The following is a 21,606-nucleotide window of genomic DNA, read 5'->3' on the forward strand; positions in this document are numbered from 1 at the left end:
TGGGCCACGTCCCACTATTTGTCAGCTTCGAGCTAGGCACAGAGTAAGTCCTTGCAGTGCAAGCTGGGAAATCTCCCTACTTACCTGATTTTTCAGGCATGCGATTAGAATGACAGCCTCTTAAGAGGTGCTCATGGGAAATGCCCTTCTAACGATAGTTTTGGTTGTAATTCTTCCTTTTCCTCTTTTTGGTTCTGTTCTCCTTCCTCCCTTCCTTTTTTCCCTTTTTGTCCTCTCCTCCTTCTCTTTCTCTTTTTTGTTCTCTTCTTCAAATAGACAAATACCTGAGTTCTCTCTTCCATCCAGCCCCTTCGGTTCTTTGTCACACTTCTTCCTGATCACCAACATCTTTTGTTCCATGAGATCTATCAAAGTCTCTGCAGGGCAGAGGTCCTCTCAAGACTCTTGGTACTGCATATAGGGGAAGCCCATCCTTGGAGCAGGTGACATCCTTGAGTTGTCAGTACTGAATACCAAACAGAGACGTTGTCTTTCAAATTCAAGAAACCTTTGAGCACCCTATGATTGAAATGAAGAATGACATCCAAAGCCTTCCATGATACAGCCCCATCTGCATTTCTAAACCTGTAGGCCTCTGACTAATCAACAGAGCCTCTACTCCTCATTCATTTGTAAATGCACCTTACTCATTTCAAGCTTATTGCCTTTTTTCAGTACTTTGTTCTGTTTCTTTCTGCCCAGAATTATTTTCTTCCTCTTCCCAGTCATGTTGATTGTTCTCACCCATCAAACACCAGACCCACAACTCACTCCTTCCGCAAAGGGTTCTTTGTTCTGGCCCATGGGGTGCCTTCCTTTTGGACTGTTATAGTTATTTATGATTAAAGCACTCTTTCCAGGTTGTTCTCTGCAGCAGAAATGTTCCCAGAAAGAGTCTTAATGATCCAGTATTTTTCCTCACTGAGATTACTAGACCCACCTCTTCCTCACGCCTGATCATTCACGCTCACAGGCTGTTGCAACTTGTCTGAAGAGATGGAAGACTAAGTTGCCAGATCCTCAAAATGGGACACAATATGCAGGAAGTTGTATGTATGTATGTATGTATGTATGTATGTATTTATTTATTTATTTATTTATTTATTTATAAGAAATGCATGGGTGTGTGGTGGGGGGAGGGCCACAGGAAGAGGGAGAGAGAAGCTTAAGCAGGTTCCACACCCAGCACAGAACCAAAAGAGGGCTTGATCTCATGACCCTGAGATCATGACCTGAGCCAAAAGCAAGAGTTGGACTCTCAACCAACTGAACCACCCAGGAGCCCCAGGAAGTGGCTCCATCTTAAAAGACTCACACATGTCGAATTTTTTTTTGAAGAGATAGGGCAAAAATACAGAGTAAACAAACAAACAAACAAAAAAACCCCAGTTACTGAATAATAGCTATGTGTTTTTCTTCTAAGAAATAAAATTTAAGTATTTTTTACTCTAATGTAGAAGCATTTAAGATGTTACTAATAGAATCAATATTAACCCATATTTCTATGGATCTTCTTCATCAATGGATAAAGGTATTCAAGGATAAGTCAATGCTTTATATTAAGAATAAGGGTAAAATGATAAGGTCACCCCTAGAAGTGAGATGTTAAAATTTATGTTTTCCTGAGACATAAGAATATCAGAATTTCCACCTTTGTCAGAAGCCTTCTGGCAAACTCCCCAGAGCTCCTGCTGTGATACTCGTACCCACAGAAGACATGCTCATCCTTACAACTGTCTCAGACTAGAGCCGCTCCCTCAAATCACAGTCTCCCTTAAAGGCCCAGTATGTATAGCATCCATGACAACCTAATGTATTTACAGCCATACAACTTCAGCCCAAATTATTTCTTTAAACTTGCAACTCAATTTAAATAATGCAATCAGAAGTAGTAGATACACAGTAAATACAGATTTGTAGAGAAGGATGAAAAGTTCAGATTATATATTATATATATTTATATTTATATAACATAGTTTTAAACATTTTTTTAAAAAATTTATTTTATTTTGGGGGGGAGGGGCAGAGGGAGAAGGAGATAGAATCTTAAGCAGGCTCCACGCCCAGCTCGGAACCTGACAAGGGGCTCAATCTCACGATCCTGAGATCGTCACTTGAGCCAAAATCAAGAATCGGATGCTTAACCAATTGAGCCACCCAGGCTCATGTTTTTAAAAATCTTAATCCAGTCATAAAGTTTTATACATCTCAGAGTAGTATACCATTAAGGGGACCTGTATGGTAACAGAAATTTGGTGCAAAAAAGAAAAACAGAAATTTCTAGTTCGTTAAAAAAGAGAGATCAGAGCCCAAGAACTAGTTATTCAAAATTTGATATAATCTCCAGCACTTAGAAACAAATTAAGATCAGTACTGCACTTATTAGGGTGACTTACTAAGGTGGTAACAGCACACAATAGGGTTTGGTTAAACTGTCCTCAACAATCTAGGTCACAGAAAATAAAAGAAAAAAGCCAAATCGTCAAGACACTTTTATATCAAAGAAAGGATGAGGCTTGATTAAATGAGTTGCAACCTTCTTTTCCTTAAAGAGCTTATCTCAAAAAGTGATGTGTCCTGACTGTGTTATTATTAACTACACCCTTGTTATTTTCATAAGACACGGGAAAGATGTATGAATTAAGTAACAGTAGAACTGGAAGGAATATTTATATTAGACATCAGAATTTCAATTTAAAATCTTTGCCCACTTGAAAGTATTGTTTTAAGACTGTTGAAAAAAATGCTCTTACATTTTAAATTTAATGTATACTCTGTGTTTTGTGTTCCTCGGTCACTCCACCCATCATTTTCTTTCTACCAGACAATAAATGGCTAGTAGGATAAAATGGCTTAGCTGTATTTTAAAACAGTTTCACAAAAAGTAAAGATTTTAAGTGCCATGAGAAAGGAAGAATGCCACAGCTGGGGGCTTTGTTTCTTCCAAGGCAGGTACTGATTAGAGGTGACAATGTGATTCTGATCATGTTTCTATCCCATGAGGAGGACCTCAGACTACTTTCCAGTTCTAATGTCTGATGTCAGGAAGACAAGAGCCAATGGTGGACAGAGAAAGGGACAGAGTCACCTGGTAGTTCTCCACCGCGCCTGAAGTACTTACGGGGCAGTGAGGTAACCCTCCAAAAAGCCAGCCACAAACATGGTGATGTCATTGCTCAGGGTCTGAGACCCATACCCCGCTCTGATCTCCAGGATGCCCCAGCCTGTGGTTTGCATAGAGTCATTGTAAAAGCCATAGGCGTCCCCATTCCTGTCCAGTATGTTTTTGACTTGCACTGTCTTTTCAGCAGGCATCCAGTACGCGGTTGCATAGTAGACTTCTGGAAGAAAAGAAAAAGCAGTGATAATAGAATGCCATTTAACTGATTTGCTGATGCATTTTTTCCCACATAACCAACAATTCCAACACATTTGCTTTTAAAGAATTCCATTCTACTAGAATTGGGAAATCTGCCACTATAGTTAGTCCTTGTTATAAGTGGGGAAAAACCAGAGCCTAATCAAGGGGGATGAGGTCAGAGCACAGTGACCTAGGTCAAAAGTGGGGGGAAGTAATTACAGCATCATAGAGGTGGGTCTAAATGCTTCATCCTCAGAGATGGGATTCTGGACAAGGTCAGAGCTGGAGACCTTGCCCAGCTCTTACTTCAACCAAGGATAGGGTTCAAGTACCTGGTCTGCAACATTTTTGATCCCCAAGTCAGTTGGACCAAAGCATCCATATTCTCAGGCTTCTTATCCTATCTTTCTTGCCTAATTCTTCACACATGACATTAGATTTCTATTTTGCAGGGAAAAAAAAAAACTATCACCTGTGAGCCTCTCAAGTTCTTGATAATTTTGTGAGTTTATCCTTACAAATCCTATAGCCATCTCTCTCTTCTGGTTCACCTCAATCCTTCTACCCATGCTATGGATCGACTCCTCTCACTTTCCTTGGGAACTTTGCTCCATCCTGTGTCTTCTTGCTCTTGTACCCTAATGTTCCCTTCCTGCAGTGGCTCTTCCTCCTTTAGTGTACTGACATGCTCCATTGTCTCATGGCTAAGGGCAAACCAGTCACAGAAGTTGTCTCTGGATCCTGGGACCAGATTTGCCCATTGCCAGAATCTCTCACTCCTTTCATGAAATTATTACAAGTATTATAAGGCACGCTGTGTCAGGGACTAACCTAGGTTCTGGTGAGAGAGCTGTGAATATGACTGGCCCATTTTCAAACCTCATCCTTTAGAAAGAGGAACACACACACCACTTCCTCATCTTCCTCCCATCAGCTGGCAGCAGCTGGCATCCATGCCCACCCTGCTTCTGACACTGCTCTGGGTTGGGTCACTAATAACATCCTTGAATCCTAATGTCACATGAACTGCCGAGAGCATTTGACTCTGGTGACCACTTGTTGTTGGAACTCTTTCCTCCCATGAATCTCGGACAACATGAGTCTCCTGAATCTCCTCCTTCCCTGCCTGCTTTCTTCCTCATTGTGCTCACGGATTCCTCTTTATCTTGTACACCCGACAGCACACTTGATAACACCACCTAGATGATTCCATAAGCAAAAGAAATTCAAAATATCCAAGAGAGAACTCCTACTCTCTCCCACCCATCCTCCACCTTCTGCTTTCTACTTCTGTGATCTTTCCACCTGAGGCCCAAGCCCATCCAGGCCCCGTCTCTCTCCTGCAAACTCATGTTGAATCAAAGCCTCGTAAGCACCTCTCCCTTCCCGTCTCTACCTCCGCAGCTCTACCTTTCTCTGCTACTTCAGGTATCACAGCTAGCCTTAACTATAAGAAAGGCCTTTTTCAAGGTTCCTCTGACCTGTAACTCATTCTTCATACTCTGCCAGAGTGACCTTTCTAAAATGCAAATCCAATTTGTTTACTTGCCTGTCAAAATCGTCAATGATTTCCATTTCCTAGAAGTCAAATTCTGCAGCTTACACTCTTGGCCTTCGTGATCTGCTTTCTGCCCACCCCATGCAGCTTCATCCACCACCCCATGCACTTAGTGACCCGGAAGCCATTATATACCACTGTCCAACCTGCCATGAGCTGGTCCAACCCCTCTGACTTTGTATATGCCATTTCCTCTGCCCCAGAGTTTCTCTCTTGTTAACCACGGGGCAATCTTGAAAGTGCTACTTAAGACTCAGGAAGCAGCACCCCCCTTTGTGGGGGCTGACTTGCTCTACAAGCTCCATGTAACTTGCTTGTAGGTCCGTCTTCTTTGGGCCTATCACATTGTACTGTAACTCACACGTCTTCAGCCGCTCCTAGCCTATGAGCTCCTGGAGGCCAAAGACTCAGCACTGCTATTGTGCCTAGCCTGTCACAGATACTCAGGAAGTATTTGTGAAAGGAAGGGAGACTTAGGAAGAAAGAAATGGAGAAGCGAAATGGTATGTGATGCATTTGCTTCTTGGCCTAAGAAACTACGGCACAGCTGCTCAGGTTAAAGACCAACTTTGCATTCAGGTCAGCAAAGAGCTGGGAAGAGGCCAGAACGACTCTCAGGTTCTAGACTGAGACTCCATGGATGGATGTTGTTGTATCATTCACTGAGAGAGGGAGCAGATGGGGTAAAGACCTGGAAGGGAATATGAGTTTAATTTTGGACATACTGTGTTTTCAGTGGTTAAGATACCAGAAGGTTCAGATTAAATGTTTATATATGGTTATCTGTTGTCAACATCAAAAATTGACTCAACATTTTATTTTATTTTGATGCAAAGATTGTCAATCAAATAAGTGCTGAAGGTATAATCTTCAAATACTAGAGTATCATAGCACCTTGTCCCGAGGGGGCTGGGTGATTAGCTGGGATTTGGTCAGGCTTAGAGGCTAAAGCTGATTATGGCCCTTAAGGAATGATCCTGAGCAGGAAAGTCCATTTACTTCTGAGTAAAGTCATGACCATACTGGTGGGCTTTCTTTAAAAATGGCTACGTGGGAATAATGACGTTCATAAACAGAGGTAGGTTCAAAATACTTTAACAGACTTCCAGCGACAAATAATAGTCTAATTGTTAATAAAGCCAACTGGCCACAGTTTGACAACTGTGGGTAGCATCCGCAGAAACTTCCCTTCTTCCAAATGCAATAAATGTGTTTTCCAAATTGATTTTGGATAACAGTGGCATGGCCTCAGACTTTCCCCAGCTTTCCGCACACATTCTCTTCCACCCTCCCCTCCAGCCAGTCTTGTAGGGAAAGGAAGAAAGCACGGCTGACCAGAAACACAGCAGCTGCAAACTGCTACAGCAAGTGGGGGCGGGGGGCAGGGTCACAAGCAGAAACGGTGAAGGGAAGAAGGAAGGTGAACCTGCCTTGTCGGGCTCTTCGCTTTCAGTTCTATCCACGCGGCACAATTTTAGCTTTGTTCCCTTCTCCAAAATCTTGGCATTTCTCATTGAACACCGTAGCCTTCCCTCACTTCATCTTCCCTTTCAATGGCCCCTTTTGCCATAAACCTTGGCTTGCTCTCCACCCAAGCAATCAAGGACTGTGTTTTCACTGTTGCTGGCATTATGTAATTTCCTGACCACAAATAATACACGTCTGCAAATCGGTGCTTTTTTGACACTCATGTGCCTCCAGGCATTAAAAAAAAAACCTTTTCCCTTAGAAGATGAACCATGACAGACCATGGACTCTGGGAAACAAACGGAGGGCTTCAGAGGGGAGGGGGGTGGGGGACTGGGATAGGCCAGTGATGGGTAGTAAGGAGGGCACGTATTGCATGGAACCCTGGGTGTTTTATGCAAGTAATGAATCATTGAACTTTACATCAAAAATCAGCGATGTACTGTATGGTGACTAACATAATATAATAAAAAATATTATTAAAAAAAGAATTCAATGATAAAAATTACTGCTAACAAACTTACCAACTGAGCAAGTGCTTTGCGAATTAAGCCAACACCTGCATTTCTTACTTCACCCCTAACTTATGCTCTCTCTCCCTCAATGTTTTCTCCACTGCATCGACTCTTTCTGGATTTCCTGCTACCCTACTACTTTCCGATTTTCTTAAATCCTTTAATAATGTAAGCCATTTTACTTTTCTATTTTTCTTAACAAAACATCTCCATGTTGGGAAGCAGATGTTGTGGAAAGGATACCTGCAAAACGGCAGGACAAGATCACATACTTCGAATCCCACCCTAGCTTTATAAACACGCCGTGAAGGCAGAGCGGGTCCTGCTTACCGCTGTTTCCCGGGAGCGCCGTCCCAGCACAGCGCTGTTTCTGGGTTGAGTCAAGTTTAGTTGTATGTGTTCTAATGAAAGTGAAGTTTATCAGAACTTTCACAGTTGATCTAACATAACTCAAGTCATTATGTCTTCAAGCTCAGGGAAGGGGCTTAGGGGATTGTTCAGACACCCAAGGGGCTGATGCCATGTGATCCCCCCTAGACTTGAGAAAAGGGAAATGAGATTTAAAAGTCTCTAACGGCGACATCTTCAAAATCAACACACTTGATAAATATCAAGTTGAACGAATGGGAACGTTACTTTATGAAAACAGAGTGCTTTTCTTGGGTAGATAAAGATGGAAGACGCTTCCTCATTTTTATATTTCTCTCAACATAAAAACCCAAACACCAAATTAAATTTATTTACTTGTGTATTCTAATATTTTCTATGAGTTGCTTTCAGTTGGAAAAAAAAAAAAATCCTAACCCTGTCTTAGAATCTGTAAAATAGTCGTAAGTGGCCTAAATCACTCTCTCTCATATTTGGAACCTATTTTTTCCAGGCATTTTATTCATGATAGAGTAAGTGGTTTTTAGCCTGGAGCAATGCAATTTTATCTAATATATTCAGTAAATTAGATAGAGAAAAAGAGGAAGAAGCATGAGAGGGCAGACGCAGAATATGTGAGAGAAAATATTTTATAAATTAAGACTGCAACTTAATCTATTCAGTTTGAGTTTAGCTGACACTTCTCTGATCTCGGTCCTTGAACTGCTTTTCTCTTTTACGCCCATCGAACGAAAGCTCTCCGTATCTGTTGGTGTACCTTGGCATTCTATTTACTTCCCTTCTTTGGAAGGACTCAGTAAATTGATATCTGGTTTTTAGATGTGCTTGGACTTTTCAACAGAGTCACTAAGAAAATCACTGATTCATGAGAAACAACCTCCAGGCAGCAACATTCTAAGGGTTCCAGCTCCCACTCGCAACAGAAATCAGAGCCTAGGACTCCTGCTGAAAGGGGGCTCATTCTGGGATCAGGGATGGGGGATGGGGAAACTGAAACAGGGAAGGAGGGAAAGCTAATTCAAAGGTGCAATCTGAGATGGTCCAATCAAGGGTGGAGATAAGCCCCCGCCCAGGACCCCATCCCGGGGATGGAGGGGGAGTATTTAACTACCTGCACCCATCCTGCGTGGGTCAAAAGTTGCCTCTGCCCAGGCTTGCAGGCGCTCCAGCGCTAAGTGGTTAATGATGCCCGAGAAGCTGTGAGGTAGAAAGCAAGGCATCCCTGCAGGGTGGCTAGGGTGAGTCAGCTCACGTTACAGTGGCTGAAGCCAGGAGAGACGGCAGGGGGAGGAGGTGAGGTGGGAGGCCGACTGGGCCCAAGATATTAGCTAAATAGAAAGGGATACCGCTTTAGGGGCGCCTGGGTGGCACAGCGGTTAAGCATCTGCCTTCAGCTCAGGGCGTGATCCCAGCGTTCTGGGATCGAGCCCCACATCAGGCTCCTCCGCTGTGAGCCTGCTTCTTCCTTTCCCACTCCCCCTGCTTGTGTTCCCTCTCTCGCTGGCTCTCTCTCTCTCTCTCTCTGTCAAGTAAATAAATAAAATTAAAAAAAAAAAAAAAAAAAGAAAGGGATACCGCTTTAAAAAAGTTGTGTCAAAGAAACATAACAGTAATACAGAAAAATGCCAGAGATTTGCTCGGATGTGGAATGAACCCTTTCTTTTATCCTCTCGGAACGAACTATTCAGTCTGCACGGCTAGCTTCAATCAGTCTAGCCCTGCAAGTTCTTGCAGAAAGTCCTATCAGCTTTGCCCTGTTCTGATCCGGCGCTCTTAGCCCCTCCTCACCTACGTCACACTCTGTTAGATGTATTTGTATGTAGTGTGGTTCGAAAATTTAATTATAAGCTCCTTGAGAATCAGGGGGTGACATCTGTTCTTTCATTGTATCGACTCCATTGGGCCGAACAGTGTTTTCTTGCCTACATCCCAAACTGTCCCACCAGCTGGGAAGGAGGCAGATCGGTATCGAGTCTCTGCATATTCATTCTTGATTTCTGATTGTGGGTTCAAATTTTGGTATCTTGGGTTTGCAAATGCTGGTTTGAGTAACTCGCCCGTACTTCAGGTGAAGGGATGGTCACTCATTTGCAAGGCTCACTGACACATTTCAGAGCAAGCTCTGAATCAAGAGCCTTTCACAATTTCCTATTGGAAGATTGTAACATGATATTTGTTGTTCGTGCAGACAGTTTCAAGTTGTAGATTACAGTTTCTTCATATTTTCACTACCTCTCTTAGTTTCATCTTCTACCCCATTAAGTTCCTGTTTTGCAGTAGTGCAAAGAAACAACATAAAAACATTAATAAATTTTCTAGCCAGATCTTAAAGTACAATTTTCAAGTGACTGTGAAATACAAGTTGTAGGGAACTTACTCCATTGGGGGAAAAAAAAAAGCATTTTAAATGCATTTTAAAAAACTTAAAATGTTGAACAAAATAAATCCTTTGAGTTTCATTCCATTTTTGGTGCTGCTACCTATTTTGTTATCTCAATAGTTGATGCCTGATAATTTAGAATTTAAAAAAAACCAAAAGATAACAGGTGACAAAAATAAAAAGAATGCCTAAGAAAGTGTGAAAACAATAATTTCTGTTCTGCATGTCAGAAGTCCCAAGCTGAAGTTCACGTGACTTGCAGTTTACCTATTATGAAAAGTTTTTTTTTTTAAATGTTCTACCTCAATTTAAAGACTGAAGGAGGATCTTTTAAAATTTTCTTCTGGAGAAGGATTTTGATCTTTGCCATCAGATTCCCATTTCCAGAAGGACTAGGAAACAAATTTTAACACTAAAGCTGAATGTATACATTTTTATAAACAAACCGATAGAGGGAGAGCACGAGAGAATATTCGGGTTTACAGACAGCACCAACTTCTTTTGGGTCTGAAACACTTAAGACAATGCGGACGCGCTGTCGGAAGATTTAGTGGGGCTCAGAAAGTCTGAGAAGAGTTGGGAAATTCTAAAGCAGACATGACTGATAAAATTGCGCTTAGGAAAAATCAAGTGATTTCAATCAATCAGTCATAACTCAGGAAAGCGACCTAGGGTACTGCTCGCTGTTTCCCGAAGCACCTGGGGAATCCCAAATCCCAGCAACGCTGGGCCAGGACTAAGGGAAAATCCTGCTTTTATACCAAGTTATTTCAGCACAGCACATAGATTATCATCTGTAGTCCCGATTGCCTTATCCAAAGATCTGTTCTGTCTTTCCAGAGAAAAAGCAACTCCAGTGGCCAATAATAACGGTCACGCAATTATACAGCCCTTACTGTATGTGAGGCCCTGCTCCACACAACCGCCTCAGGAAGCAGTTACTACAATGCCCACGTTACAGATGAGGGAACTGAGGTGTAGAGAGAGTAGATAACTGGCTGGCGGTCACACTATAAATCCTGGCGCCAGGATTCACACACAGGCAGGCTGGCCCCATGCTTTCTGTTTCTGGAATTCATACTACCTCTCTAGTGGCTGGGGCAGGCTATGCAAACGTCCAGTCTGCTAAAAATTCATTATTGGTGTTTTGGTGAATAGACTTCTGTGTCTATCAGGGTGAATCAGCTTCTTTGTATCTGATTGGCTCTGGAGCACGGGAAAGAAAGCATTTCTAGAATCTAGCCCTGCAAGTCCAGGGGCCAGATTTGGAACCAGTTTTACCAAGGCACATGGCACCTTATAAGTCTCTGGGTAACCGACCCGTCTCTTTCCCTAGTGATGTGACTTCACCAAGAAAAATCATAGAAGACATCCTAAAAACAAATATGGGACTTTTCAGTGTGGAAGGCTGATTATGTCTGAAGTGTATACTAGTTTGAAAGATAGGCTAAGAAGAATGTGCAATTGTTGGCCAATATTTCTGGAGTAGTGAAACTGCAAAGTAACCTTTAAAAATTAAAGAAGTTGTCTTTGGATTTATAGGTGCACATTGGTAGATAGAAAGATCATTCCAGGGAGATGAAAACGCAATCCCGTGAGTGTGTGTTGGGTACTCAGTAAATTCAGAGTACTGAGCTGGGCACTTCAGAGAAAACACGACAAGCAAGCGGTATCAAAGGCCCTCTTCTGTGCCCACATGTTGTTGGCAGTCTCGCAGAAGGGTAAAACAAAGAGCCAAAAGTTGCACTGGAAAACAGGTTACTATGGGTGGAAGAAAAGAAACAGAGCTCACATCTGTTTGCAACAGTCGGCGTGGGCTTCACCAGCTAGCTGTTCCTCAAGGCCATGATAAGAAGTCTTTTCTGGATTGCCAGGCCCAGTGCTGTCAGGATCACCGGCCACAGACGTGCCCTCAGTCTTTGCCTTGACTCCTGACCAGACTGGCCTGGCGTCAGCTGATTATCTGGGGAACTCTGTTTAAGCAGCTGTTTCTTGCCAGGTGTTCTCTTCTTGAATAAACAGTGCCTCACCTTCAGAAAAACAGTATCTCCACCTCACTCCTCAGGCTGTCCCCTCCATCTAAGGAACATTTAAAACAATCCACACAATCCAAAAGAGCAGGGAAGTTAGAAGGGTTTCACTCAACATTCCAGACACAAAAAGCCATTTTATTTCTGCAGCAGTTCCTAGCCTTGTCCCAGGTATGTCTGACGGAGCAGGCTCCCTGGGCTAAAAGGGTGGCCGGAAGCCCCCTCCACAGTGCAGGCCTGGAACAGAAGGTGCAGGTAGATCAGGACGCAGGAGGTTAGGGGTGCTCATGCTTCTGATCCCAGAGGCCCAGGCAGTTTAAAAGACCGGAAAGATTGAAGAGTGGTAAGCGGGCAAGTTGCAAAAGCAGGCCCTGAAATCTGCGAATCGCGGTCACTCCTTGATGGAAGGTGGTGTGGTAAGAATCAGTACACTCGTTTGTGAAGGGGTTCCCTCTCCCGAACCCCACCCTATTCTTGCACAAGGTCAGCACAGAAAAGGGCTTAGGAAGTAAAACAAACGTAGTCCTCTCTTAACATTACTGTTGAAGTCTTTCAAGTTTCTTTGGTTTATCTTGGTCTTATCCATTGGGAAGAAAACCGACAAATCCGGGATTGATTGATTGATTGATTGATTTTTATTATTTTTCTTTCTTTATTTTTTTGTTAGGGATAAAACCTCATTTACGAAGAGGGGAGTAGTTAAGTAAATACCGTTTGGCAATTCAGCTCTGCCTCCACTTGCGGTGTATCTTACCCCAAGCTCCTGAATTTGTCTCAATTTCAAATGTTCTGTAGAATGGGGATAGCAATCCTATTTAGGGTCAGAGCAAGCATTGTGTGAAAAGCCCTTTAGCGCGCTGCCTGGCCCATAGCAAGCCGACAATACCAGGCTGCACTTCTTTTAAGCCAAAGTCATTGGCAGTTAAGGAATTAAAAAAAAAAAAACAAACAAACTTGACAGCCCGGAATCATACCTCTATGATGTGAATAAATATATTTAGACGTCCTCTGGCTGCGCTTTTAGGACCAGTCGAGGCTCCGCAAGCCGCGAGTCGCGCCGGAGCGCACTGACCCCTTCGCCAACAATCCCCGCCCGCACTTCGGAAGTTCGCAGACGCGCAGCCCCTGCCCTCCCCGGGCCCGTCCCTGAGCGACGGCGGCGCGGGAGCGAGCCGGGTCAGTCTCCCCCGCCGAAGCGCGGCCCGCCGCGGCCCCCAGAACCCCGCCACCCGCCGGCGGTCAACTCGGTCGAGCCGGCGCGCGGGCGGGAGCGCACGGAGCGGCGGCGGGCGCGGCGCGGGGCCGGGCGGGCGCCCAGGGCCCCGGCTCTCCGGACTCCCCCTCCCGGGTCCGGCGGGCGCGCACGGCTCACCTGCCAGGCTCGGCGGCACGGCGGCGGCCAACAGGAGCAGCAGCGGCAGCAGCGGCGGCGGGGAGGGCGGCGCGGGCAGCGGGAGGCGCCCGGCCGGGCTGCGGCGGGACATGGCCGGGCGGCCGCGACCTCCCCGGGGCTGGACGACGCAGCTGTTGCTGGAGCGGCTCTAGAGCCGGCAGCCGGGCGCCGTGTCTCCGAGGTCGGGGCGGCCTTACTCTTCCATTAGCCCTGCCGGTTTGGGGCTTTTAGGGGCGAGGAAGCCTCACGTGGCCTTGGGAACAACCTTCGCGCCGCCGGGAAAGGCGGGTCCTTCCTGACCCTCGGGCACCGTGTGGGCTGGGCTGAGAAAGTGCCCCAGCCGCACTCCTGGGATCTGGCGAGCGTACGTGCCACTTTCTCTGCGCGCGTCGGGCGGTGTGGCGGCCCCGGGCTTGAACCGACCCGTTCACGTCAACACTGCTAGCCTCTGTCGCCAGGGTCGGCCACTGGGCCCCTCGTCTGTAGCGGCAGGCTGAGCAGTGGTGTGGCATGCATGCCCCCCTCTACACGCAGCTCTGGTTCTTGGCCATTCTGCAGGGGTCTTCACGGGTCCCTTGGCCCTCAGTGACTACTGCTCCTCCATCGCGGGCTGTCTAACCTCAAGGCATTTGCTGTAGCCCGACTTTCGATCCTTTGCTTTTCTCGTCATTGGCTGGAGCCCCCACTAGACTGTGATTCAGACGGGGCTGAAACTAGATCTATTTCTGAGCCGCTGGGAAGTCCCCATTTCTGTGCTGGGTAGGTTGACATTGTGAAGTAAGCAAAACTATGCCTTGGGTGACATTGTGAAGTTGGCAAAGGGTGCCCTAGGTGACATTGTGAAGTTGGCAGAAGGCATTTTATTTTTTCAATAAGCATTTATGGAGCCCATCTTGTGTGCCAGCTGCCAGGGGTATGAAGACCATCAAGATCATGACCTACCGCAGGCAAGAGGGACAAAGCCAGATAAATAAACAGGCGCTCCGAAGGTGCCATTAGTGCTGTCCTAGAGCTATGGTGAAGGTACAGTGTGGGAACCCGGGACGGGACAAGCCACTCCTACAGAGCTGGGGGGCCAGGCACCCCACTCTTCTCTCCTGGTCTTTCTTCTAAGCTTAACTGCGGTGTCAAGGGCAGATGGGAAGGGAGGATGAGAAACACTTTTCCTAGAGGCGGAAATAGATTTATAATTGTTAGAAAAGGTCTAGAACAAGTACATCAAATCTCTGTGCAAATTGTTGAACACAAGTCCTAAGTCATCCTTTTGCTTGGTGACAGCACATTCATTATGTGAATGAAGGAACTGAGGACATTGTAAAAACTGCACATTTTTCTTCAAGTTAGAAAATTAAAGTGAGGGAAAATATGGGCATTTTGTGCCATGTTGGGAAGAGAGCTACATTAGGACGCACGAAGAAGTTGGGCCATCCCAGATATTAAATTCATGCTACCTTCTACCATCAGCAGCCCTTCCATTCCACGGAGCCGAGTGTTTGGATGTGAGCATATATGTATAAATACCTGATGTGAGCTGGGAGGCGCTCATTCATCTCTCATGTAGTCACCAAATATTTGTTGACTTCCATGTGCCAGACATGGAGTAACAGACAAGATGGACCAAGCCCCGGCCCTCACAAAGCTTGCATTCTAGTGGGGAAGCGAATTATGCAAATAAGCGAATTAATTCCATCAGGGTTTCTCACTCTCAGCATTGGGACGTTTTGGACCATACAATTCTTTGCTGTGGGGGGTTGCCCTCTGCATCCGTTTGCCAGTATCCACTAAATGCCAGTTATCACCCCTCCCTCCAAGTTGTGACTATTTCAAATGACTTCAGACACTACTACCAAATGTTCCCCTAAGGGGCAAAATTGTCCTCATTTCAGAATCACTGGATTGGATGATGATACATCTTACCTTCTTTAAATTGGTGGGGTTTGCATATCTGGGAGGGAAATGAGCTGCAGAACTCACACCAAAGCTGAGGGGAGGAGGACCACAGAAGATGTGAACTATGAAATGGTTTTACCACTTTTCCAGTGGACATGAGTGGTTTGGGGCTACTTATCATCCTTTACCTTATTCCTGGTACTACTTTTTCATGGATCTGGACTCCACGGATTTAGAAGTTTCCATGAGGAAGGGAAGAGGCATGTTTTCACCAAGAGGCACAATAGTAGTTTCATTGAATTGGAATTTGAAAATGCTGCCTGGTCTTCACTGGGTTTCTTTGGGGGGAAGAAAAAGAGGCATGAGTAGGATTATAGTGCTGGTTAGAGTGATTGAGCCTGAAAATGGAATGGAAATACAGCTACGCAGTAATAGGAGGGAGTGGTAGAAAGAGCTCGGGGGGAGTTCCTGGTCTCACCATGTCCTACCGAAGTGATTGATGAATGTGCTGTCCCCTCACCTGGGAGCACCACCAGGGACTAAGGCTCTTCACCCCAGTAGACATAGAATCCCAACAAGCTGAGATGTTGGTCCCAGGCTATAGCTGGGTGACCAGTTATAGAAACAGAGACGGTGACCTCTGTATTTCTTTCCTTGCTGTAACATACATATGGATTCAAAATGTTATAGTTCAGAGGGGAGGGGGGTGGGGGACTGGGATAGGCCAGTGATGGGTAGTAAGGAGGGCACGTATTGCATGGTGCCCTGGGTGTTATATGCAAATAATGAATCATGGAACATTACATCAAAAACAAAGGATATACTGTATGGTGACTAACATAACATAATAAAAAATCATTATTAAAAAAAAACAACAAAATGTTATAGTTCCAGAATGAAATGTACATAATGTAAATTTATTTCTTTTTCAAAAGGTATGCTTAGCATTCAAACACTTATCCACTGATGGTAGAGATTTTAGGATGTCAAATTTTAGGCTACTCAGTCTCATTTGGGCTAAGTCCTTAGTATCCTTCGCCTTCTCCACATCCTTCCCCCATTTCCTTGACATTGATCTTGGTTTCAGGGGGCTTATGTATTGACCTGGTACTGGATAAGAGGCATCTACTCTGTGAGTCATCCTCTTGGCTTGGTGGTCTCTACTGACATGTGGTTTATCTCCTCTGGTCCTTTATCTGTGGTTCTTGGCCTTGGGTCTAGATTCTTAAGTACTCTGTGTGTTAGTGAGGGTAATACTAGCTACTATGACAAACTCCAAAAGTTCAGTGGGTTAATACAACAGAAGTTGATGTCTGGCTCATATCCCCATTCGATGTGGGAGTTCGTAGTATGTACATAGCTTTCCTTCATTTAGAAATTTAGAAACCCATGAGAGACTATGGACTCTGAGAAACAAACTGAGGGCTTCAGAGGGGAGGGGGGTGGGGGAAGGGGACAGGCTGGTGATGGGTAGTAAGGAGGGCACGTATTGCATGGTGCACTGGGTGTTATACGCAACTAATGAATCGAACTTTACATCAAAAACCAGGGATGTACTGTATGGTGACTAACATAATATAATAAAAAATATTATTATTAAAAAAAAAAAGAAACCCAACATCCTTTCATCTTGTGGTTCCACCATTCCCTAAAGCAGAGGTTCCCAAACTTTCTTGGTTCGTAGTGTCCTAAGAGTCTTAGTAATCTATTCTTGGGTCTGCAGACCAAAACAAATATCTAATGATTCCTTTTATTTAGTAGTTAGGGCCAAACAGTTTAACAATAGTAGTTTGCTCAATGTCCTAGGACAGCACTATGTTTTATTCAAAAATCTATGATATCCCAAATACACCCTTCAAAGTTCATTATGGTGTATTCTACTGATATTACTGTTTCCTGTGAATATTTAATATATTCTAGGTATGCCTTGTGAGTTCATTACGATTGACAAACTGGATGCAGAAACCAGGACCCTAGGACCTTGGAGTCTTTTCTTCCAGCCAGAAGAAAGGGAAAAATTATGGAGAACACACTCCTGATTTAATCACGTTTGCTCATATTCCATTGGCAATATCTGGACATATTGCCATACCTGTATGCCAGAGATGCTGGGAAATGCGGTCAGTGGCTGGAATATCACCTCTCTGTAGGGAAACAAGATTTTTAGTAGGCAGCTAGCTGTTTCTGATACCACTGGCAACCTCTCCATCCAGACCTGGATTCCATTGGGTCCTTTGGTTCATTCTCCTGTCTCTCTGATCCCTGGGGTGTGGCAGTAGGGACTCACAGATACTCTAGTCTAGTGTGTCAATCAGGGAGCCCATCCGTGGGTTCACCGCTCCAGACCCTTCTCCCAGCCGTTGCTACTGCACATCTCAGGTGCCAAGTGGGGACACATAACTCCATTACAAGGTTTGCAAGATCAGGAGCCATGTTCTGGAAAGTTTAAACATCGTCTCCTCTGCTCTGGTAATTCTAGACCTGTCTTGAGTTTCTATTACCAAATATTTCCACACACTGCCCCACCCATCAAATAGGCGACTCAGCCCCTGGCGGAAGGGTGGTGTTGGCCGTTGCATCAAGCCACTATGTGTTTCTCTTATCACCTCCTCAGACTTTTTACTTCTTTGGATAGGAACTAATTCAACATTATTACAGTTTTTATTCCAATTTGTTGTTCTTGAATATGCCGGTTGCCCTTTTATTTCAATCTGTGTCTTTCAATTTTCCAAACCAAGTTTTTGAATATTTTAAAATATTTTCCTCTCCCAGACGCATAGATCTTACAATTTTTCGGCTTTGAAGACTATGGTCTATGTCTGCTTGGGACCTCAAAAGCCACACATTTACTCTTTGATCTTTCAATAGTTTCATTTTTCCTCCCTTGAGCAATAAGCCTTAGATTCTTGGAATAAATAGAGTGATGGAAGATTTACTAGATTAAACAGTGTCTCAGAAGAAAAATGTGTAGGGTAATGTTTTAGCCTACTATCCGACTATTCCATATATTTATGTCTGTAATTCTTCTTTTCTTTGGTATTCCTTCCCTCCATCATGGTATGTAGGTTGTTTTGGTAGTTAAACTTACTATTCGGTCTATAGGGGTCAGAATATAGAGTTTAAATTGTTAGAGAACCAAAGAAAGGGTAGCTGTTCCCCAGAAATCCTGGCGTTGGGCTTGATGCCTGTAGAGTTCATTTTCTAGAAGCGTAGAACACACTTCCGTACTGTTTGCCCACCCTTTCTTCTACTCGCTTGCCTGCCCTTTATTTAAGCTGCCACCCATTATAATTTCCAGACTGCAAGTGTCTTGTAAATGGGGTACACAAAAGAGGGGCTGTCACTGGTCAGAGATTGTAAAGTCACTCCCCTGTCTTAGCTCTAGGGTCAGAGCGTGCGGGTGAGATGGACATCGGGAATAGTTTACTGCAGCCGGCGATGAGAGATTAAGAGAGAAGTTTCTGTACAAGTTGAACGCTGATTCAGTGGCTTATTGTTATTATTTTTTGTACAGATGACAAACACGAACTTTTTACCCTGCTGATAGGCATTGTATCCCCCCTTTTCCCTCCAAAGGGGCTGAAAAAGTCAGGGTGCAGGGCATTTTCTGCATTGTATAAGGATATAATTTGGTGCCTGATAGCTCTTTTTTCAAAATATTTCTAAACATATCTGTCTCTCTCTCTCTCTTTTTTTTTTTTCTGTCTCTTTTTCTGTCTCTTTCCTAAATTAAGTGGCCACATCCTGGAGTAGCTACCCCCGGCTTCCTCTATTCAGTTTTTTCTCTACTGTTAATATTTTAGCATCATCTTCGTTCTACAGACAGAAGTACAAATGCTAAATAAAAACAATTCCAAACAGAACCATTTCTTTCTTTTTTTTTTTTTAAAGATTTTATTTATTTATTCGACAGAGATAGAGACAGCCAGCGAGAGGGGGAACACAAGCAGGGGGAGTGGGAGAGGAAGAAGCAGGCTCCTAGTGGAGGAGCCCGATGTGGGGCTCGATCCCAAAACGCCGGGATCACGCCCTGAGCCGAAGGCAGACGCTTAACCGCTGTGCCACCCAGGCGCCCCCAAACAGAACCATTTCTTAGTGGCACCTAACCTTGACTGTAGATGGGAAATAGTTCTGTGATAAATGTCCCTCCTTTTCTTTTAGGTTATAAGAAAGACTTTAAACCTGATGGGTATGTGAACAATGAATAAATGAAAAATGCTTGATCAATGTTTGATAAATCTGGCTGCTACTGATATTTTTAAAGATTTTTTTTTTATTTTTTTATTTATTTATTCGACAGAGATAGAGACAGCCAGCGAGAGAGGGAACACAAGCAGGGGGAGTGGGAGAGGAAGAAGCAGGCTCATAGCGGAGGAGCCTGACGTGGGGCTCGAACCCGGAACGCCGGGATCACACCCTGAGCCGAAGGCAGACGCTTTAACCGCTGTGCCACCCAGGCGCCCCACTACTGATATTTTTAAACGAAGACAGTAAGAAGAAAATTTTAGACAGCATGGCCAGCAATGAGCATTATTAACCCAGGTCAAAACTCCAGAAAATGTTACTAGGGAAAGATGCCATTTCAGTCTAGCTGAGTAAACTAGATCCGCATCTCCTGGATACGGAAAATTGAGTTATAAATTGTGCATATTAATTTTCCAGGCAACTGTAGGCTGAGAAGGGAGTTCTGAGGGAATGGCGCCAAGAGAAATTTGAATACTCTCTCTGTTGAGAAACACATGCTGTCTGCTGTTCACTGGCTTCTGTTAAGTAATAAAAATTCAACTGAGGAAATTTAAAGATCAAACTGACTTCATTCAACAATTCACGAACTGAGCAGCATCCCATCTAGCAAATAGAGAAGAGCTCCACTGAGCTGTAGAAAGGGAAAGGTTTTTTAAAGGCGGAAAGGAGATGGGAAAAGGAAATTATTCCTGCATAGAGTGCATTGTTTCAGGAAAGTTGCCCTCTTAAAGGGAGGAGAAGTGGGGATTGCCTAACTAGTACTGACCTGGTAATTCCAGGTTGACTGGTGAAAAACCATCCTCTCTGGAGAAACCACAGTTATGTTAGATATTAAGTTGTGGCTTACTGATGTGGGACTTAGCACAAGTGACTCCATTTTGGAGTTGTTGTCTCTCTCTCTCTCTCTCTCTCTCTTTTTAAAGACACTTCCAAAGTGTATACTTTGAAACATAAAGTATATTTTAGATCAAGCTTTCTCACTTTAAATGAACATATTGATTAAATAGTTCCATTCGTGTTATTTTTGGATCCGTTGTTACACTTTTTTCAAAGTCTCTTTGGTGCCAAAAGCAAACCGTTGGGTGTGGAAATCATCTAGGAAGCATTTTCAAAATGCTCATGGTTGCTTCATGCTGCCCCCTTATCAATCTCATCTTCTCTGGACTGCGATTTTAAAAACTTCCCAGAAGATTCAAATTCCCCCTAGCCTGTGTTGTTGAAAGCCACCAGCCTATATAAGAAAGTTCCAATTTCATCTTCAGAATCTCCTTTTCCATGCTACCTCCAATACCTAAACACTGGCTACCCTTTTCCGGTCCTCTTTCAGCAGCCAGCGGGTTCCTTCTCTTAAAACAGATTCTCTCAAACCTCAATCCATCAGTCTACTGCCCCTGAGGCTAGACCGCATTTCAGGCTTATCAGAGTTTTCTCTTAAAAAGAGTGCTTTTCTCCCTGGGGGTAACTGCATACCACCTACTAAGAAAATAGTGGGTTCTGAATTGGTACAGAAGCAAAACCAAAAACAAAACATGCTCATTCTATGGTGGGGAGGGGATGTTACCCACGGAGCATTAAAAATCAGATTAACTTTGCACGGAGAATCATCTGCATGCTTTTGAAAAGAGAAAAGGTTGTGATCATGACATTTTACACTGTGTTAATTTTAGTTCATGCATTAAGGTTAACATATTTTCAAGGACTTAGAAAATAGAACTTTTATCAATCATTATTGAAAAAACTACTTTGATAAACATCAACTGACTGACAAGTCAAAATTAAGGCCTGAAGAGTGGGGAAGACAGAATATAACCATCGAGAGGGGTTTACTAGACAGTAGTTCGTGACCTTATCCTAATAGCAGCTAGCCCCTCAAGGTCCTGGAAAGCTTGCTTCCAAATTCATGAGAGACTAACGCATCCCTAACCCCCTCCCAACTTGGAAGTCTATAATCAGTCACTCCTCACAACCCCAGGGTAGTTCTTTCTGCCCATGGATCCTATCCCCATGCTTTAATAAAACCACCTTTTTTGCACCGAAGACGTCTCAAGAATTTTCTTGACCGTTTGCTCCCGAACCCCAACATTTCACATCATTTTCTTTCTGCTTCCTCTTCCTGCCCCGTGACACAGGTGCATTTCTCAAGCTGCATGCTTCATAGCATGGGGTAGGCTGGTTCCTTGCTGTGGCTGATCGCCATTTAAAGCCCTTGTAGGTGCTTTTCTGCTCAGCGCTTGCTCCACAGCAACTTGGTTGGAACACTGTGTCAACAAGAATTACCTAACAGAAGCAAAGTTGCATAAAAACCATAATGGCCATCTTTATTGCCAAATAAATTGAGCAATGATTTTCTACATCCTGATAACTTCTTGAATAACGAGTC

The 21,606-nt window shown here is 44.1% G+C and overlaps 1 protein-coding gene across 2 annotated transcripts in view; it reads right to left on the reverse strand.

Annotated features, from left to right (window-relative positions):
* The window catches only part of PLBD1 (phospholipase B domain containing 1), a 55,827-nt gene extending 34,526 nt beyond the window's left edge, over positions 1-21,301 (reverse strand). Inside the window, exons 1-2 of one of the 2 annotated variants that reach the window (XM_026502375.4) lie at positions 13,071-21,301; positions 3,122-3,341 (exon numbers count right to left, since the gene is read on the reverse strand). In XM_026502375.4, coding sequence (XP_026358160.2) covers positions 3,122-3,341; positions 13,071-13,182 — 332 coding nt within the window. In that variant the 5' untranslated portion in view covers positions 13,183-21,301. Of the gene's footprint in view, positions 1-3,121; positions 3,342-11,460; positions 11,727-13,070 lie in introns of those variants that run through there. The other variant, XM_044385217.3, reaches the window with a different exon arrangement.
* Positions 21,302-21,606: the final 305 nt, after the last annotated feature.

The sequence above is a fragment of the Ursus arctos genome, unplaced genomic scaffold (genome assembly GCF_023065955.2).
Source record: "Ursus arctos isolate Adak ecotype North America unplaced genomic scaffold, UrsArc2.0 scaffold_26, whole genome shotgun sequence".
Classification (NCBI taxonomy): Eukaryota; Metazoa; Chordata; class Mammalia; order Carnivora; family Ursidae; genus Ursus; species Ursus arctos.